The 19,536-nt window shown below is 33.2% G+C and overlaps 1 protein-coding gene across 7 annotated transcripts in view; it reads right to left on the bottom strand.

Annotated features, from left to right (window-relative positions):
• LOC143237395 (endoplasmic reticulum membrane sensor NFE2L1-like) overlaps window positions 1-19,536 on the bottom strand; it is a 71,694-nt gene that overhangs the window by 20,852 nt on the left and 31,306 nt on the right. For all 7 annotated transcript variants that reach the window (XR_013020050.1, XR_013020049.1, XM_076476604.1 and 4 more), the window contains 3 exons: window positions 4,664-4,798; window positions 3,137-3,224; window positions 1,048-1,361 (listed from right to left, as the gene is read on the bottom strand). Coding sequence is in view for 5 of the 7 variants with exons in the window: in XM_076476604.1 (XP_076332719.1) it covers window positions 1,048-1,361; window positions 3,137-3,224; window positions 4,664-4,798 (537 nt within the window). In the remaining 2 variants the exon portion in view is untranslated. The remainder of the gene's footprint in view (window positions 1-1,047; window positions 1,362-3,136; window positions 3,225-4,663; window positions 4,799-19,536) is intronic.

Genomic DNA, 19,536 nt, shown 5'->3' with positions numbered 1-19,536 from the left:
AAGAAAGAAGTAGAGTTAAATGTAATGGGAGAGACCTCCAAATCAGAGAAACCAACTGAAGAAAAAAGGGCTGCAGGTGGCTGATTAAGATGATCTTCTGTGAAGACCAACCTAGTACAAGAAGAAGCTGAAAGAAAGGGAGTCTGAATCCTCAACAATTGTTCTAGGGTCATTAGTAAAAGGTGTCTCAGAACCTTGCAGAAAACACATCCTGAGTCCACATAGATGTCTCTATCTCACAGTGGATCACATTATGGACAGCCTTGACTAAGAGTGACCCCTTCCTGACTGTTGACAAACACCAAATAGCAGAAATGGAAGAGATCTAGTTGACCTCTGCAGTACAGACATTAACTGTGGAATTCGTACCTGTCAATATACATTTTATTTATTTATCTAAGTAATGTATAAATATGAACAAAAAATAACCATAGAAATGCCAAACACATTCCAAGTCACAACGTAAATAGAGAATACTCACAACACGCCTGCTGATAGAAACTCATGCCAAATGCTTTGTCAAGAAAAAGTGATTATATAAATGAGGTGCTTACACAGAATAAGTAGATAGAGAGCACAGTGAAGTTGGTGGATAAATATGCAAATTACAATTTGCCTAGGGCATTTAGGTAGAGGGTAAAAGACTGGAACAAGCATTTTTAAAGCTTGGAGGGGTAAAGAGTGAATATCCTGGAGACTAAGAAATAGATACATTGTCAGTGGTGGTAATTATGTTTGGAAATATAATTAAGACATGTTAAAAATTTACATTAAATCTTTTTCTTGTTTAAATACCAATAATTCAATGCTTTTCCTGTCAGACTGTTTCTGCTCTAGTGTTGGAGTGTTTATTAAGTGCTTCAGCAATACTTTTGCTACAATACTGACAGTTTATATACATTGAGTGTGAATTCTCATATGGTTCCATGCTTATATTGTTTTAATATACACAATGATCTAATTTATCATAAAAAATTGTTTATCGTTATTTGTTAATTAGGTGCATATGTTGAGTCTATATACATTTTATGTCCATAATTCACCTACTTCTGCATTATCTTCATTATTACCACAGGTTTTATAAAGTAAATCATCAAACTGTTTCAACTCTTGGATCAAGTCTTCCTGATCTTCTGACAAAACATCAGGAAACGAGCTCAAGGTCTCACAATTATCATTTTCATCAGTATGGTTAAAAGCTCCATTGTTAAACAATCTAAATGCTTCTTCTACAGGCAATCTATTAAGTTCCTCTGCAATTTGTTGGAAAGTTTCATCTTCAAGGGTGAAATGTTCGGGTTCATCTACCTCCTTACCAATACTCTCATTTTGTGGCTGTGAAGTAGGAATAATATGTTCACCTGCAACCAGCAAGTTTATGGTCAATCAGAATGTCTACAAACACTTTACATATAATACCAAACCAAATAATAAACTATTTTTCTATCTCTCCAACTTTACTTGTTACATCAAATCATCCAAAACTGTAAAAATTAAACTAAGAAATAAAGTATACTAAAACTGTAAGACAAAACACTTCAATAAAAACTTTTTGTGAACGTGTAATTTTCACTTAAAACTTACAATTTATGTATTATCATTATATAATATACTTTTGATGTAGTTCCTCATACTACAGTTAAACATAACTAGAATCTCATAAATTCATTTTCAGTTCCTAGTCTCATGTACCATACTACAAGATATTGTTTTAAATTATGAAATGAGACTATATATGAAAACTTGAAATGCATATACTTAAACTTGTATATGACCACAAAAAATAAAATACATTCTACAACTTGTGATGCTAATCCTAAGCATTAAAGTAATATCAGTATTCTTTAATTGAGATGTTTATGGATATTTCATGCTATAAAACATTTCTGACCATTCGGCTAGTGTTTGAAGTACTAAGTTTACATGCATCTAAATGTGTACACATTAAATAGTTTCCAATTTGGTAAAGAATTTGTAAACTCTTAAGATCTATTAAATCAAAACAAACCAAAATCAGTTAAGCATTATACAATAATTGATATACCTTTTCTACTGAACTACAAAAATCGGTAAATATAAACAAACATAAAAATAAACAAATCAGTGGTTCTCCGAAAGTATTTTACCTAAAAGCTTATGATTTATCCAGTGTTTTTCAGATATGGTAAAGTGAATAAAGTACTATGTTTATGTTGCTTCTGATGTGATAATCTGGATAGAACTGATTAATTATTAATTTCTCCTACCAAATTATTCCTACTACTAGATGTACTTCCACACAGTCCAAAATGTGTTTCAAGACTAAATAAAACCAAATTAAGAATAACAAATATTTAAATTTCTTACTTTAGAAGTTTATGTCATGCTTTGTTTTGGTCTATTGCATGCATTTTTCTCACGATTTATGGCATGTGCACATTTTATTGATTTTATGACAGTAAAAATTGCAACATATAGTGATGTGAGTGGTTTAAACAAGTGACCTCTCCATGCAGCTTCTCTCCCATCTTGGGGAAATTAAAGCATAATTTATTTCCTTCTTATAACTTTGAATATCATGTAGAACTCATGTTTTGATTTAAAAATGATCTATTATATGGCTACATAATTCACAGTTTCATCAGGTAAAATTATAAAAGACATGATGACAACCTTGGAGGTCTCTTAAGGTACTAAATGATCAGCTACAGCCAAAATTGTCACAGTGTGACCAGTCATTTACACCTTGGGTTTGCCTGGAAAAAGAAGGGGGAGAACATACTTAGTCCTTAATTTTCAAATTAAGGTCCTCATACTCACTGTTTGCAACACTAACATCTTAACAACATAGTGTCATCAACTTAGCAAAGTCTGAAGCCCTGTAAATTTTCACACGCATGTGTGTGTGTGGATGTGAAACAGAATTTTATTTCAGCAAAGCTACATCGGGTTATCTGCTGTGTCCTCCAAAGGGAAAAAAACCCTGATTTTAGCATTATAAATCCATAGACTTACCACTGTCTCAGCAGGGGACTCATGAAACAGAAAGAGAGTACATTTTTGTTTAATTTCATTATTCACTTTACAGTTTCTTTCTTAATGTTTCTAGTTTTATCAATATAAAGACAAGCCAAATAAATATTTAACATTTCATTACCAGTTTCAGAATCAATACTATATGCAAGTCCTTCCCAAGGGTTGTATAAAGAAGACAATGAGTCATCAGTATCTGTTTCTTTGTCTTTCTGGAAGAACAACAAAATATCACAACATAAGAAATTACACAGAACATAAAAAGTACTGCAGGGCTTTATAAACTTAGTTGTCGTTCATGAAGGTCTTTACAATACTTTCTGAATTAAAATATGGTGTAATATGTGATGTTTCCCTAAGCAATTGCATGTACATTCACAACTAAAAATATTCTGCACCTAATATGACACAGGTAAACTTATCACAAAAATATTTTATATTATAAAATATACAGTTCCATAATATTACAGAGATCTGTCTGATGTCTCACTGTGGCTACTAAACTGCAATCTACAAAACAAAACAATTAACAAAAAAAAACACTCACATTTAAGGTAATTAAACTGTAAATTAGCATACATTCTCTCAAACAGTACAAATATTACTATCAAAATCTGCCTTGGCTACCAGTTAAAGATTAAGCCATTATCTGAGGGTGTGATTAAAGAACATGAAATGTAAATAACTAATAAAACTTTTATAATCAGTTATTTAGTAGTATCAAATCATCTAAAGCTTTTCATACATCAGTTGATCAGTCATGCACTTTCATCCATGATACAAAATTTAAAGCATAATATTTTGTACCTATTTTCAGTTATTCAAGCATTTATATTCAACATGTGCTCAAGCAACATTTCGTTTCAAATTTTGTGCAAAGCTACATGAGGGTTATCTCCATTACCCATCCCTAATTTAGAAGTGACAGACTGTGAAGAATCATAAAAATTACTAAATACATAGCAACAACTATCATACAAATATACAATTATCGCTTACACAGGAGTAGAAAACTATACCTGCAAGTTATGTAGTATATATCCTAGCACTTGTTTATATAATAATATATATTAAGGAACCACTTACAGTTAGTTGAGATGACAAACATTGTCCAAAATATCTTAATTACATAATGACAATAGTCAGATGGATATAATTAATCATAAATAAATGTTAACAATTAACTGGAATGGCACAAAAACTTACTACAGAAAAAAAAAGTATAAATGGTGAACAGGTATGGGTTAAATACAACTGGATAATACAGCAACTTATTACCTGATACAACATACATATCTTCATTTATCATTCATATACAGAATACAACAAGTATAAAAATGTATACATAAAAAACCCTAAAATTACTAGATCATATTTTAAATTTTAATGATCTTCTCGAAACAGGTGTAATTTTATAGTTGATGAAATTGATATAATGATAAATTATATCATTGTGAAAACACTTGTCATTCTCTGAAAAAACACATTCTACATGTGTAACATACCACTCAGTATTATAGTTACAGTACAGGAATTGAATAGAAACAGTGTAAAAATTCATTTAAGAAATAGAACAAAACAGTTTCTAAGAAGTACATCAACTTTACCCTATTACAAAGGGTAATATTAATAGCAATCAATACATCCTTACTTCCAGTTCTTGATATTTTAACTGTTCCACCTGCTTAACTTTGTCATTTCCTGAGGCTGCTGTTCCATCGAAGACATCTCGACTTACTCCAAGATCAATGTCTTGTTTCCAAAGCACCTCAATGAGATCCATATCCTAAAAAATAATAGTATTTCATTTCACTTACAAGAGAATACAGGTAAACATGTTAGTATAATTCAAGTAAATTACTAAAACATAAGATTACTGGTGTGTTAGGACACTCAAAACTGACAAAACATTAAAGACAATATTTTATGTCCAGAATTGCAGCTAACCATTGCCCAAGTTTATTAGTGATATATGGAAATGTTCAATGTGATATTATGAATGTGAAAACAATTAAAAATTAAAGCAATAAAATTCACAGCTATATAACTGGTATGTCAGTCTACTTTGAGTCTCTTTACTTTTAATAACTATTTAAAAACTATAATCAGTGCTGTTGGAATGAAAAAGACCTCACCTCGTATCATTACTTCACGTAATTATGTTTTCATTACATCTAAATGTCTTGAACATGTTCCAACAAAATGTACACATATGCTCTACATTTATTTACTATTTACTTGCTTGAGTGATCTAAATTTGTTTTTATTAATTATCTGTAACTTTTGTGAAAGTTTAAAACAGTAGAGCAGAGTGTGAAGTAGTTATATCCACTCCATTTCTTAGATGTCTCTCCTACTACTTACTACTGTCTTTTGAACCACACAAGATAATTTTTGCATGTAAAAGAAAACTGTTCACTCCAAAATACCAAGGCAGAAATATTATTGTTCTTCATCACTGTTTACTTTCTTTATATACTTGTATATAAAAATTTCAAAAATAAAGTTTCTTTAAAGTTTACCTTTTTCACTTTCCCTCTTGGGCATTACCCCTTTTGCTACAGGTCATGGGCCAAAGGCCATGTCAATGTGTTTGTTGACTTACTTTCAAAATTTTACTGAACTACTATTTTATGAAATTTACATCAATAAGTTGGGAATCAAATTGTAGATTATAATTCAAACTTTAATATTATATACATGTTAATTTCTTATTTAAAAGTAAGTATTTAAAAAAAACACATCTAAAAGTAGATTTTAGGGAATCATGTGATATATTGTGTTGCACTGGTTCAAATTAGATGTTTGTTTTGAATTTTACACAAAGCTACTCGAGGGCTATCTGCACTAGCCGTTCCTAATTTAGCAGTGTAAGACTAGAAGGAAGGCAGCTAGTCATCATCACCCACTGCCAAGTTTTGGGCTACTCTTTTACCAACGAATAGTGGGATTGACCATCACATTATAACAACCCCACGGCTGAAAGGGCGAGCATGTTTGGTGCAACCAGAATTCAAACCTGCGACCCTAGAATTACGAGTCGAACGCCTTAACATGCTTGGCCATGCAGGCCTCAAATTAGATGTTTGTGATGTCAAAGTACTAAGTCTATAGTTTTGTACAAATAAGAACCTAAAATTACCAATATTATAAAGCTCGAATATAAAATAAGAACCTCATATTTTTTTTATTTTGCTGAGATATGATTTCTGTACTAAACCCCTCGGTGGGCTCAGCAGATAACTTGACGTGGCTTTGCTGTAAGAAAACACACACGTTCTGTACTAAAACAAAGTGGTCCCATTCACTTCTTTCCATTTTTGAAAATGGTCTCTTATATACACTTACCTCAATTTATGACATGTGAATAACCAATCAACATCTTAGAATGTATCCAGAGTGGTTTCCTCAGCCATTTTAATCTGTGAAAAGGCTATCACATTCTTTTGATCCAAGATTTCAAGGAGATAGGTTGTGTCTTTTGTCTTTTCAAAGTTTCATATTTTTTAAAAGCTAAATACATCTTAGTTACTAAGCTCAATAACTTATAGTGGAATTATATGATATCAATGTCATTATGACTTTTTGGTTATTCAATTGTATACATAAAACCTGAAAAACTGTTTGATATCCTCCATGTGGAAAATTTTATAAAGGCTTAACAACCTATGTCCAGCAGCAACTAAGTACAGAGGTTGTTGATTTATTTCTTGATTGATTTTTCTATATTTAAAAAAAAATAAGTTCAATAATTTATTTCTAAATAGCAATAATTTATATATACACATATATACATAATGTATAATAACTGAAATGTGACTGTATGTTATAGTATACAAGTCTACTAAAACACAGGCAAGACAGGGAAAACTAAAGGCCAGTTTTATATTACTTGATGTATGACACAAGTGCACATGTAATATTAGCTAGGCATGACTGGAAGGTCAATATAGTAAAATGTAATACTACAGGGTGTTCAGAAAATCACTGTGCAGTTTTGTAATGATATGTCTATTCAGTCTATTTCAAGCCAGCAACTGATAGCAGTGTTTAGAAACAAAATACGAAGGATCCAAACCTGTATTGATGCCAACGGGGGGTCACTTTTAACATTGTTTATAATTGTCATTCATATTTACCTCCTGTATTCTATATTGAAACATGTCTGTTAATAAATATACAAGTGCACAGTGACTTTCTGAACATCCTGTAGAAATGAAACATTCTATTTTCACAAATAAATCTTTAGTAAAAATATTTCATTAAGAAATCTGATTTTTTTGTATACAAAAAATATGTGTAATCTTTACTAAAAGTCTACCAAATTTTGTAAAGATACACATGCTGTATCAAAAGATATAGTGCAAATGTGTAGACGAACTTGTGAATATTATACTGAGCCCGTAGTAAAAGAGTTAGTTAATTTCTCTAATTTTCAAATTAAATAACATTATACTTCTGTATAAGCAGTGTATGTTGATGAATGATATTAATGTAGACAATAGCATACACAACTATTAAAATGATGATGTTTACTATCAGGACATGGAGTTATTTCTCTGCACAAAAACGACTGTGAGAGAAAATATACTTAAAGCCAGTATTTTAATACCAATATTGTATTTTACATTTACATTTTTTTAAAAGTTACAGTAATTACGTAATAGCATTTCAAATTGAGGTGTTTGTACACTATACACTGCAAGTAAATATATGACTTCATTTATTGTTTATACATAATTTCAAACAAAAATTCAATTTATTTCAACATACTTTGACACGAACATAATAATAAAACTAGAATTAATGTCAGCGCCATCTATATACTATTATTAACAATATTTAATTTTTATTGCAATTATTAGCCTTTCGTGTACAGAAATCTATTAATTATACTTTCCGAAAATAAAACAAACTTACACAAAATAACTTGTTTTTATACTTATTTTATTTCACACGAATAACAAGCAGTCTTGAGTCATTTACTCGCTCATATTTTTTTGCGCCGTATTAATAAGCATGTTGTAGTTTGTCACAAGCTGGGACTGTTTTCGGTTTTTGTAAGGAATGCGCATGAATACTGAATATTTTTAACTTCTACCTAATGAATATTAAAATCAGAGCTGAAATGTTTTGACCGTATAGTAAACATGAGAAACAACGGCTGATGAAACATCTTAAAAACAACATTCACTATAATTTATTTCGCTTATTGACAACATGAAAAATAATTCATGTTGAAAAAAATTCAAAAATAAATGGGCCAATAGTTGCACTGGGCATGACGTTGCTAGTAATGTATCACATTTTGTACTGCGAGGCCCAAAGTTGGAACCCCGATGCTACTGAACATGCAACGCACTTTCAGCTGAGAGTACTTTATATGTGTCAGTCAATCTCAGTATTCGAATCCAAAAGCCAAACAGAATACTTGAGTCGTTGGATACTTTTCATTGGCTTCCCACCCTATCATCAGTGTTAAAATATAAGGGGCAGCTATATAAGAACCTTGGTATTTTCTGATTCGTTTATTTAGTCCATCTGCGCATAGGTTAAAATACCAATAACTTCAGTATTGCACGTGATACGTTTAAAAGAAAGATACGAAACAATAACAGACAAGTAACAATAATAAAGCCAAGTCTGTTTTAATAATGTTACAGGTATGTAAATGGAAGGGCCGAGTGACGATGCAAGCAAAAGTTAAAACATAGTTGCAGAAACAATCTAAATACAAATAAATACAACAATAGTTAGTTCCTTTGAATGACAAAGTACACTTATTCATTAAAACTGAGTGCCCTCCAAATTTTCAGATCAAATACTGGCCTTTTATTAATTTTCTGTTGCACACATAAAAACATATTTATCTCCATAGCTGGATTAATACTTCTTGAAGTACCCACATTCCTTATCAAATAAAAGTTAGTATCCTGCTTGCTTCAGGTAAATGACGTACGTTGTTTTACTTGTGCCTCAAATTCTTCATTCTCTGCGCAAAATATTCAAATTTAGTGTTTAACTCTATATGCATGTAATACGTAATGCCCTTCATGTCACGTTTACAGTTTCCCTTGTAAGTTGTCCCGTTAAGTCATTAAGTACTTCAGAAATAAGAATATCGTACTGTAATTGATCATTAATAGTGGGCCACAAGTAACATTATGGTTTGTTTCTGATATGTACACAAAGCTACAAAGGCGCTATCTGTTTCTAATTTCGAACTAACAGATTACGAGAAAATTGACTCCCACTGTCAACTTCTGAGTTACCCTACTCAATTAGCGAAATTTCGGATCCTTGAACTGCAGCACAGTATTCCAACCACTAAGCCTCTCCTGATTTCAAAATTCATGTATGAATAATGTTATACAGCGCATACAAAAATGCAAAACCAGAGCCAAGGGAACGGGCTTGGAGAAATCGGAGGGACCCATTTTAGTACTTATAGCATAATCCCTTATATTTTTTCGCTAAACGAAAATTTTCAATTCCAATTTCCTCAAAGAAGGCGTAAAATAGGTGTGGACTTAAAATTAGAGAAACTGGTGGCTGTAGGTGCCTTTACTCACGGAGTCAAGAATCTAAATACAGCAACTCATTAGTCTTAGTTTTGCAGTTACGAAATTTGTCTTAATTATTAACTTTGTCCATCATTATTGCCTGAGTCAAACAGCCTATGGTATTATAATAACAGATTTGTACAAAGTATAACTACAAGGTAAATTAAAAAGTTCGAAATTTAAAAACATACAAATAGGGATCGTTAAAAGTAAGGAACAAAGATGGGGATACTGCAGACATTATCTGTTCAAAGTTCGAGTCCATATTTTGACTCTACTAAATGTAATTCTAGGTCAAAGCAAGGAGCCAAAACAGATGTCTACAGTATCATCAGCCTTGTTTCCTTAATGTTTTTACAATTCCTAGTTGCAGGTTTTTAAATTCCCAATTTTTTATTTATCTTATTTGCTCGACTTTTTTTTTCTATGTTCAACTAAGGGAATAAGATTATTTGATATGATAGCTAACTGATACAGTCCATGATGATTTACTGTAGCTGTTAATTATTTGATAGTAATAGTTCACGATGTAAAATTTTAAACTGCAGCTGGATATTGTCTCAGAATATAGAAAACATTTAGTTTCTGTGCAACTAAATGTACTCTATGTATATAATGCAAAGCAATAGACAAATATGTCTAGACTAAGATACAGCTTACACTAAGCGAGTAAACATTTACCAGTAGAAAAGGACCTTTTCAATATGTACATGTAACTCATTGCTTTGAGTACATCTTAGTGTCTTTCAAAGTAATTTTTCTACGAATGCGAAGAATACAATTTAATGTTTTCAACATTTATTTTTCCATCTTCCCCAAAGACACCAACTGTACAGTGTACAAGATATCGAGTTTTCTACACGTTACTGTCATCTAATATTCCTCTATTACTGGCTGGTAATTCCTGTTTCACCATATACTTAAAACTTTTTAAAGGTACACCAGATGACTGTAAGGAAGATAACTTTTAAGTGGTATTAACATGTTTACACTAGAATTACGACGTTTCTTATATTATGTAAAATACAGAAGTAAATCGACTTTTCAAAACTTTTACGACCGTCGCAGTACCTTATTTAGTAATCTACAAAACGTTTGGGTACAAGTTTAAGGTAGACAAGAGAATAATAATAATTACAACCAGCCGTTTCGAGCGAAAGATTTCCTTGTAAATCCAACATGCGTGCTATTTTTGGGAACTTATGTGCACAGTCTTAGTAAATGTTTTAAAGTGTTGTTTGAACGTAATTTCCTTTGTTTATGGAGCTTTTTGCCAGAACGTTCTGTTATGGTTTTATTCAATTCCTTGCGATCGTGGTTAATAGTATGATCCTAGTTTAATTATGTAAAGGAAACAGTAACCAAAACTAATACGTTGTAGTATGAATCATAAGTCTGTAAGCTGCTACTTTTTTATCTTTTAAAAAGGAGAGAAATTTTCACCTACCTTACAGCAACCCTACAACGAAATTGTTCAAACCTTAACTTGAGAGAACGTTTCTTTCTCTATCATATAACTGAACATTATATGTTGCTCTTATGTAGAGTAACTGATTGAAAAATCCAACAAACCCTACCTTCCACTTGACTCTAAGCTACAAACCGTCCCGCACAATGTTAACTTACTTTTATACCATGATATATAAACAGTTAAACTTCACAAAGACAGAATACTCTTAACAGACAAAAGTTCCCTTTGGGGGGCAACATCAATGAATTAACGTTGCCATTAATGAAAACACCTACGTGTCAGCACGTGACTGTAGTACATGTTCTATACACTTGCAATGTTATTAATCAGCACAAAATCAAAAACGAATTAACAAGTATATCGATCATTATTAGTGCTGTAGGCGTTGTCTATGCACAAGGATGCACACACTAAACTGAATGTCCGACAGGGACAATCTATCATTCTGAATATTCATTAATTTTAATACCTGCCAACTGCTTATTTCACATCAGTGTTATTAATTTTCTATTATTAAATCGACAAGAATATAGAATATTCATATGGAAAACAAGTCCAAAGACTTTAGTAAGTGTCAGTAAACAAAAATAATTTATATTAATCTAGGTGGGGCATTTTTATATACGTTCACCCACACAATGGACGATTAAGATGAGAATGATTGTGCACTCTAAAACAAATGGTTAGATGTTAGCACCTTAAGCATACCGAAAAACTAAAGATGAAGAAAGCATTTCCCAAGCATTCCTCAGTTGAAGCATTATCTATAAACCCCGTATGTTTTTGCTGAGCGCAAAACTGAACAATGAATAGTTTGTGTTGAACCCACAACGGGTATCAAAACCTGGTTTTTTGCGTTATAACCATTAACGTTTAGCACTGAGACACTGAGTGGTCTCTACACTCTGAAACTTCAGAATAAACAAGATGGCAAAAGCTATTTCAGCTATATCTTAAATACATAATAGTTATTAAATGTCTCAACACCGTCAGGCGAAGACGAAAATTAAAAAAAAAGGTTTGTCAATAAAAATACACTGTGCATCTTTAATAAAATAATATTTACAAAATGTAACTTCTACATACAAGTTAATTAAAAATTCGAAGTACTGAAGTATTTCGAATCTGGTCGCTGTAATTACACCTCTTCTTACATCTTACACTCAGTCTCTCGAGTCACTGTTTTTTTCGTTACAAAACCCAACTACCGAATTGTTGGTACTACATTTTTGTTCGAGGTTTGTTATATAGAAACCTTACTTGTTAATAGTATAATAATAAATTTATTACTGCATTCACATAGGGTGAAGTACGAAAATACTGTTGTCCTCACCCGTAAAACAAATATTTTAGTTTAAATGTTACTGTAAAAATCACTCGTTACATATTTTATACGAAAACTTACAATCAATGCTGGAACTCTTGATTACGTTTGGACATTTTTATATATTCTAATGTATCTATTTTAGAATGTTCTTGACATACACCTTACTTTTTGTTATAGACTTAATACACACAAAGGCACACACACAAACACATGGTGATGCAACAGTTGCGTACCCCCCCCCCTCAATTTTCTAATAGTCCTGCCTTCTCTGGTGTGAAAATGCATCCATTAAATACAATGACGGAAATGTAACTTTTATCACATCTATATTTAAGGTTAATGACGTAAAACTAGTCTTGTGACAACAGTTAAATGATAGGAAATATAGGGGAAATACAAACACGACTTAGAAAAACCACAGCGAAAGAGGGACTACGAAAAATCGTGACAGAAGTGCCGATTTATGTTTCACTCTCTATGCATGTGCTATAAATATCTTTCTACATAAATACTTACATATAATATTTTGATATAACGAAACACTGGCGTGCAAGATCATACTCTGCCATTACTAGTTTAATTTTTCAACACTGATTACCAACTACAGATAACACAAATACATTCAAGCTAAAGGAACCACAGGCAATGCCTCTAAAGCGCTAGACTGACATTGTATTTTTTAGCCTTATATCTACAAATATTGTGAAATGTATTAAATCATTTTCTTACTCGACAAACGCGTGCACACATATATGCAGTAGTACTCAAAATGTTCAGTTGAACTTTGACAGAGAATTACATGTATACTTTTACCCTATTACTATACGGAGAAACTGGCGGTAGATCCGCTAGAAAAAAACAACGGGAGGAAAAGCTTTTTGAACTCAGCTGTTAACAAACACACACACAGTTTTTAAGTAAAAAAGTAACTGTGCGACTTCACAATTATCCTACTTTAAATTCATTATTAAAATATACACGATATTTGTACTATCCTTTGACCCAAAGAACGTGTATAACACCTGGAATGAATTCTATGAAAAAAGTAGTCAAAGAGGAATAAACAAATTAGATCAAAAGTTTGACCCAATTAGTATGGTTTAAAGATGAAAATCATGAAGGAAGGACGACTGTCAGGAACAGATACCATAAAGGAAGTTCTATGGCCAATATAACAACATAGTCCTAACTAGACACAAGAGCCTCCTTGAATCTGGAGAAGGTAAAGATGAGAAATCCAAGGACTTTAAGAAGAATGAATTATTCAGATAAAAGAGAAGATAGGTAGGGTGATAAAGTCTACATGAAATGTCAATGGCAAACAAAACTAACCACTGATGTGCACAAGCTAAGAGGAGAAGGAAATAAGAGTATTGGAAACAAAGGAAAAATATGGGATAAAGCTGCACAATAATCTGGGATCAAGAGACCAAAGATATGTTGTCAAAGAGCCAAGACAAAAATTTTGTCACCCAAGTCAGAGTAGGCTGGTCAGCTAGACCAATTGTGGAACACCTTCATTGGTGCTGATACATCCTCATGGAAGAAGGATGTATAGAATCAGCTAGAAGGAAAGAGTCTTGTGGGGAGATACAGGATGTAAGACTGGTGACCAAGTTTAATGAATAAGGGAGAGAGACAATGGAAGGGGCACAGCAGGTTAGAATAACAGGTGATGTAACTGCAGAAACCACAGCTGAGCAGGCCAATGAGGAGCAATCCAAAACCTGACAAGGAGTGGTATGAATAAGAGACAACCTGATCAAGTAACCAGATAGGTGGATAAACATTAAGAAATTTGTGGGATCAATCCTGGCTGAAGAAATTGACTGCCAGAGCTTGAAGGGCCAACAATCAAAATAGAGGGAACTTGTGACAGACTCACAGAAATTGCATTCACAAGGGAAAAGCCCCACCTCATTGGATAAATCTGGTGAAGGCAGACAAAAATCCACAATACAATTGAAAGCACCTGGCACATGATGTGCAATGAGATGGATATGTTGTGTGTGGGCCCAGTATGAGAGATCTAACATCTGAAAATATAAATATCTTACCCAGGTGCCCCCTTGATGATTGATGCGTGTCAACACTGTAAAATTAAAATTGTCAGAATGAATCATCACCAGACAATGTCAGGCAAGAAGGAGGAAATGATTCAATGCATGATGTACAGCTAGCAGTAAATTATGAAACTGAGATCATGGTGAACTAATAATTCCATATAATGAAGTCTTAAAGGAGAAGGCTGGAACCAACCGATATGTGTGAAAAAAAAAACCTCAAGAAAAAGATGAAGAGACTTTCTGAAAAGGTGAACTGAGAAAATGGAATGAAGGAGGAAATATAAGGTGATGCAGGACAAAACATCACAAACCTGGTTTATCAACTACAAGAAAGCAGCAGGAGGCCTGGACATGTCAACTAAAGCTATAAGTGACTCTGTGACAGAGGATGGTGGAGGAAACAGGTTGTAAAAGATCACTATTCATTTGTTCCTGAACAAGATATGATAATTACATATGAAAGTATCCATTCCTGGATAACTAAGGCTATAATGTCTTACACCAGGGGTGTGCAACAGGCGGCCCGCGGGCCACAACCCGGCCCGCCAAGCCATTTAGTGTGGCCCTAGTTGTTGTAATCTAACCATGTGGCCTGATCTGTAATCCAACGCAAATGGAATATTTTTAAAAGCATCGATCCTACGGGATTCCCAGGCTTCGACTCGACAAACTTCTAAAATTATCTTTGCTAGAGAGGAGCAGGCCGAATTCGATTGGTCGGCCTCCTTAGGGCATGAATAGGTGACGTGCACTAGCACTATTGTCTACGACTCAACGTCATGTCCTGAACCTCGCCTTCGCCCGCTGGCGACAATTTTCCCTAACCTCTACTGTCCGTCATTCATTATTGGTGAAAATTTTATTACCTTTTACAGTTACTACAAGAGATTGAAGGTAAATTGATTATTATTTAGCATATTGTTGTGACTTTACTGAATTTATTAAAATTTTTGCTTTCAGATGCATCTGATTCTATGTACAGTGTGACCTCGTTATTCGCGGGGTTACGTTCTTTACCCTCCCGCGAATAGCGAAAACCGCGAATATTGGACGCAGTTTTAAAACGTATATGTATGCGATTATATACTATATGAAATGCTTCCCAAACACTAATGATACTTATACTCATTGATGCAGTAATAATGTAGCAATATTGCATACTGTTATGTATTTCACTAAATTGTACCGTGCGTTACCGGGCTGTGCTTTGCCGTTTGCGTTGTTGGGGAAGCTGAGGCAGTCAGCCAATAGCAGTCCAATCTTGTTTGGTGAAGACGACAATTGATAAAACGGCTTGATTGAGTAAATACAACAGAAATCTCCTCGAAAAGCCCTTTCAGTCTCTGTGACCTACAAAACGCAGTTCGCGCATAACCCGCGAATATGGCGAACCGCGAATAGGCGAGGTCACACTGTATTTTGCTATTCTCAATTAATTTAAGTACCGGAAGGCTATGATCGGGATGCCAATTTAGAAACATGTGTTTCTGTCCATAAGAGGTTCCATGTGTAAATAAATTCTATGTTTTTTTCTACTTTGCTATTTTCGTGAGAATAATTTTTGTTTTGATTTCAGGGCTAGTAAAATGTCAGCAGTTAAGAAACGAAAATTGATGATGAGGGAAGGTTATTCAACAGTGAATGGTGCACAAAATATCTTGTTGTCCCACATAATCAAGGTGTTGTCTGCCTCGTCTGTCAAACTACAATTGCAGTCATGAAAGAGTACAATATTAAGCGACATTACGCAACTAAGCACTCCTCCCAGTTTGATGAAATTGTTGGTCAGGCACGAAAGGACAAAATTGAACATTTAAAACATCCATTGAAAAGCAACAAGGTGTTTTACCACTTTCAAGAAAAATTCAGAACTGGTGACAAAACTGAGTTTTAAGCTTTGTGAATGTATGGCAGAAAAGGAAAGCCTTTCAGTGATGGAGAATTTATTAAAATTGTTTAACAATATTCACAGAATATGCATGTCCAGAGAAAAATATTTGGTGGAGCAAACTAGCCTTTCCCGCTTTACTGTCTCACGCAGGACAAAAGATCTTTCAGAGGACATCAAAGAAACTTTGAAAGAGAGATTGAATTCGTGTGAAGCTTTCAGTCTGGCTTTGGATGAAAGCACTGATATCAATGACAAATCCCAACTTGTCATTTTCATCAGAGCTGTTACTGCAGGCTTTGATGTTTTCAAGAGTTTTTACATATGGCAAGCCTTTCCTCCACAACCACAGGACAGGATATTTGTGAACAAGTGCTTAAGGTTGTAGAAAAGTTTGAACTGAATCCTTATAAATTATGTGGTGTTACAACAGATGGTGCTCCTTCCATGACAGGTAGGACAAATGGATTCACCAAGAAATTTCTAACTGCAATTGGAGCACAAGACGTGGTTGTAAGCCATTGCATTATTCACCAAGAGAGCTTGTGCACCAAAGTTCTGGATTTTGCAGAAGTCATGAAAAATGTCGTCAATGCGTAAATTATATTCAAACACGAGGATTAAATCATCGACAATTTAAAACTTTTTTAGATGAGCTGGACAGTGAGTATTCAGATGTTTTGTACTTCTCTGCTGTGCGTTGGCTTAGTAGAGCTGCTACTTTGAAGAGATTCTGGAATCTGCGAGAGGAGATTAAGTTCTTCATGGAGAGCAAACGTCAGAATGTGGACTTCTTGAGCAATGAGAACTGGCTGAATGACTTAGCATTCCTCACAGACATTACACAGCATCTGTCTGATTTAAACTTAAAACTACAAGGGAAAAGTCAACTTGTGAATAAGTTGTTTGAGCATATTTGTGCTTTTGAGAAGAAATTGGAACTTTTCAGGTTCAGTTGAGAAGAGCCATATTGACCCATTTTACATGTCTTGCAACCAGGAAACTGGAATTTCCTAATCTGGATTGCACCAAATATGGAACCAGTGTACAAAAGCTGCGTGATGAGTTTGCAAACAGATTTCCAGATTTCAGACAAACTGAAATTAGATTGAAATTGTTCGCTCAACCTTTTGATTTGGCAGTGGAAGACAGTCCTGATGATTGCCAAATGGAACTCATTGAACTGCAGGCTGACATGGACACTAAAAGGAAATTCTCTGAAAACAGTTTGCTAGACTTTTACAAACTCTGTGTACGTGAAAAGTTTCCCAATTTGTCCCGTCATGCACAAAGAATTGCCTCCCTTTTTGGTAGCACCTACTGCTGTGAGCAATTTTTCTCCAAAATGAAGCTCATCAAAACCAAATGTAGAAGTCAGCTGACTGATGAACATTTGACCAGTCAATTAAGAGTGGCAACCACTTCTGTCAAAGCTGATATTGACAAGCTCTGCAAGGACTCTAAATTTCAAGTGTCGCACTAAAATGATCACTCATGCAAAAATATAAAATATTATTGCTTGCATTTTGAGAATTTTTTTTAATTTATTGTGCATGTACACAAATAAGCTTGTTTTTTAAGTGGCCCCGCTTGATTGATGAAGTTGGTTATATGGCCCACCGACGAAAAATGTTGCACACCCCTGTCTTACACTAATAACTGCATCCCTGAAGCAACTGTCACTGCTGTAAGACCAGAAGTAGAAACAGTTGTAACATTAGACTTTTAATTAATGATAGCTATAATTGATAATAATATAAAATACACACACAGATCTCAACAAGACAAATTATTAGACATCTAATATTAACTTGTATAGGCAAAACGTTAGAAAACAGAAGCATGCTAAATAAAACAAAACAAAAAAGCTGTTCTCCAAAATACAAGTAACTGATTGACATCCAGTGAGTAAAACTGGAGCAAAAAACATGTCTAAGTACACAATTTCTAATCAAGAAGTGAACTTCAGCTAAGCTGCATAAAGTCAGCTGTGATAGTTGTGTTGTAATCCTCCTGGTGGAGGTTGGTGCCTGCCTATTAACATGCTAACACACAGCTACCTTTTGTAAAAGTAGGTGAAAGTACAAAGATTAGTGATGAAAATCTTTTTGCACACAGAGGATGCAGTAAAAGTTGAGAAAAGCTGTTATGTGAAAGGTAATATACTGTATTGGAAGCTTTTTTCAAACCCTAAAAACAAATGTTTCATCCAGTTTAGTGAAATTAACCCATAAAACTTAACTTATGAATGTGTTGTAAGCAGATGATCATGAAAAACCTCTGCAACAATCACACTCCTGGCTTTTTTTTTTTTTAAATCTTGCTAAAACTTCTTTTGGCTTATAACTGTGTTATGGTAGTAAAAGAAATGTTTTTCATGGAAAACAATGAGGTAGGCTAAGTTAAGCCATTTTTCACCAAACCAAGTCAAATTTTGTTTTACTGACAACACTATTATGAATGGGCAAATAACATCACTAAAAGGAAATATAACAATATAAATTAATGTATGCTGAGTTTAAATTTATATATTTTATACACATTAAATGAAATATTTTAATAAAACATTTTGAAAAAAAATCATATGCTAAATTTTCAATTTCCATATGAAACAATTTCAAAACAAAGATAAAATATGGTTCTATAAAATCAAAACTTTATAGAAAAGTTTTGAAAATATTGTGGAAAGAGAAAAATTAGTAATTAAAGTTAAAACAAAGATAACCATTTTGAAAAAGAAAAACATATTACAATGAAATATTATTGATATTTCAAAGCTGTGAACCTATACAAATATTACATGTAAGAATATTGTTTATTTACAGAAGTTCCAAAATATTTCACCTAGTTAGTAAGTTTTGCAATAAAAAATACAACAGGTATGCTGAACCAACCCATATGAGTAGTTAATCACGGTTACAATAGCTCTAGTTCTTATACTCAGAATTTTCTAGCAATAAACACTAAAAATTGTTTGCTTTTTCTTCCAAATCATATATTTGTGTAAAACTCTTAGGATTATTTTTAATCAATACACTATGTCCATATGCCTGGAATAAAACTTTTTCCTTTTATAGCTATAATTTACTCTCTAATCATTAAAGTTTGTTTTAAATAAGAAAAATATTCATAACAGAACCAGCTCTCCCAACAATCTTCCTATTGAATTTTGAAATACCACTATAAGAAACAACCACCTTTAAACAAAT

Source organism: Tachypleus tridentatus, chromosome 13 (assembly GCF_004210375.1).
Source record: "Tachypleus tridentatus isolate NWPU-2018 chromosome 13, ASM421037v1, whole genome shotgun sequence".
Taxonomy (NCBI): Eukaryota; Metazoa; Arthropoda; class Merostomata; order Xiphosura; family Limulidae; genus Tachypleus; species Tachypleus tridentatus.
Note: the sequence above shows the minus strand (reverse complement) of the source record. Positions and strands in the feature narration are given on the sequence as shown.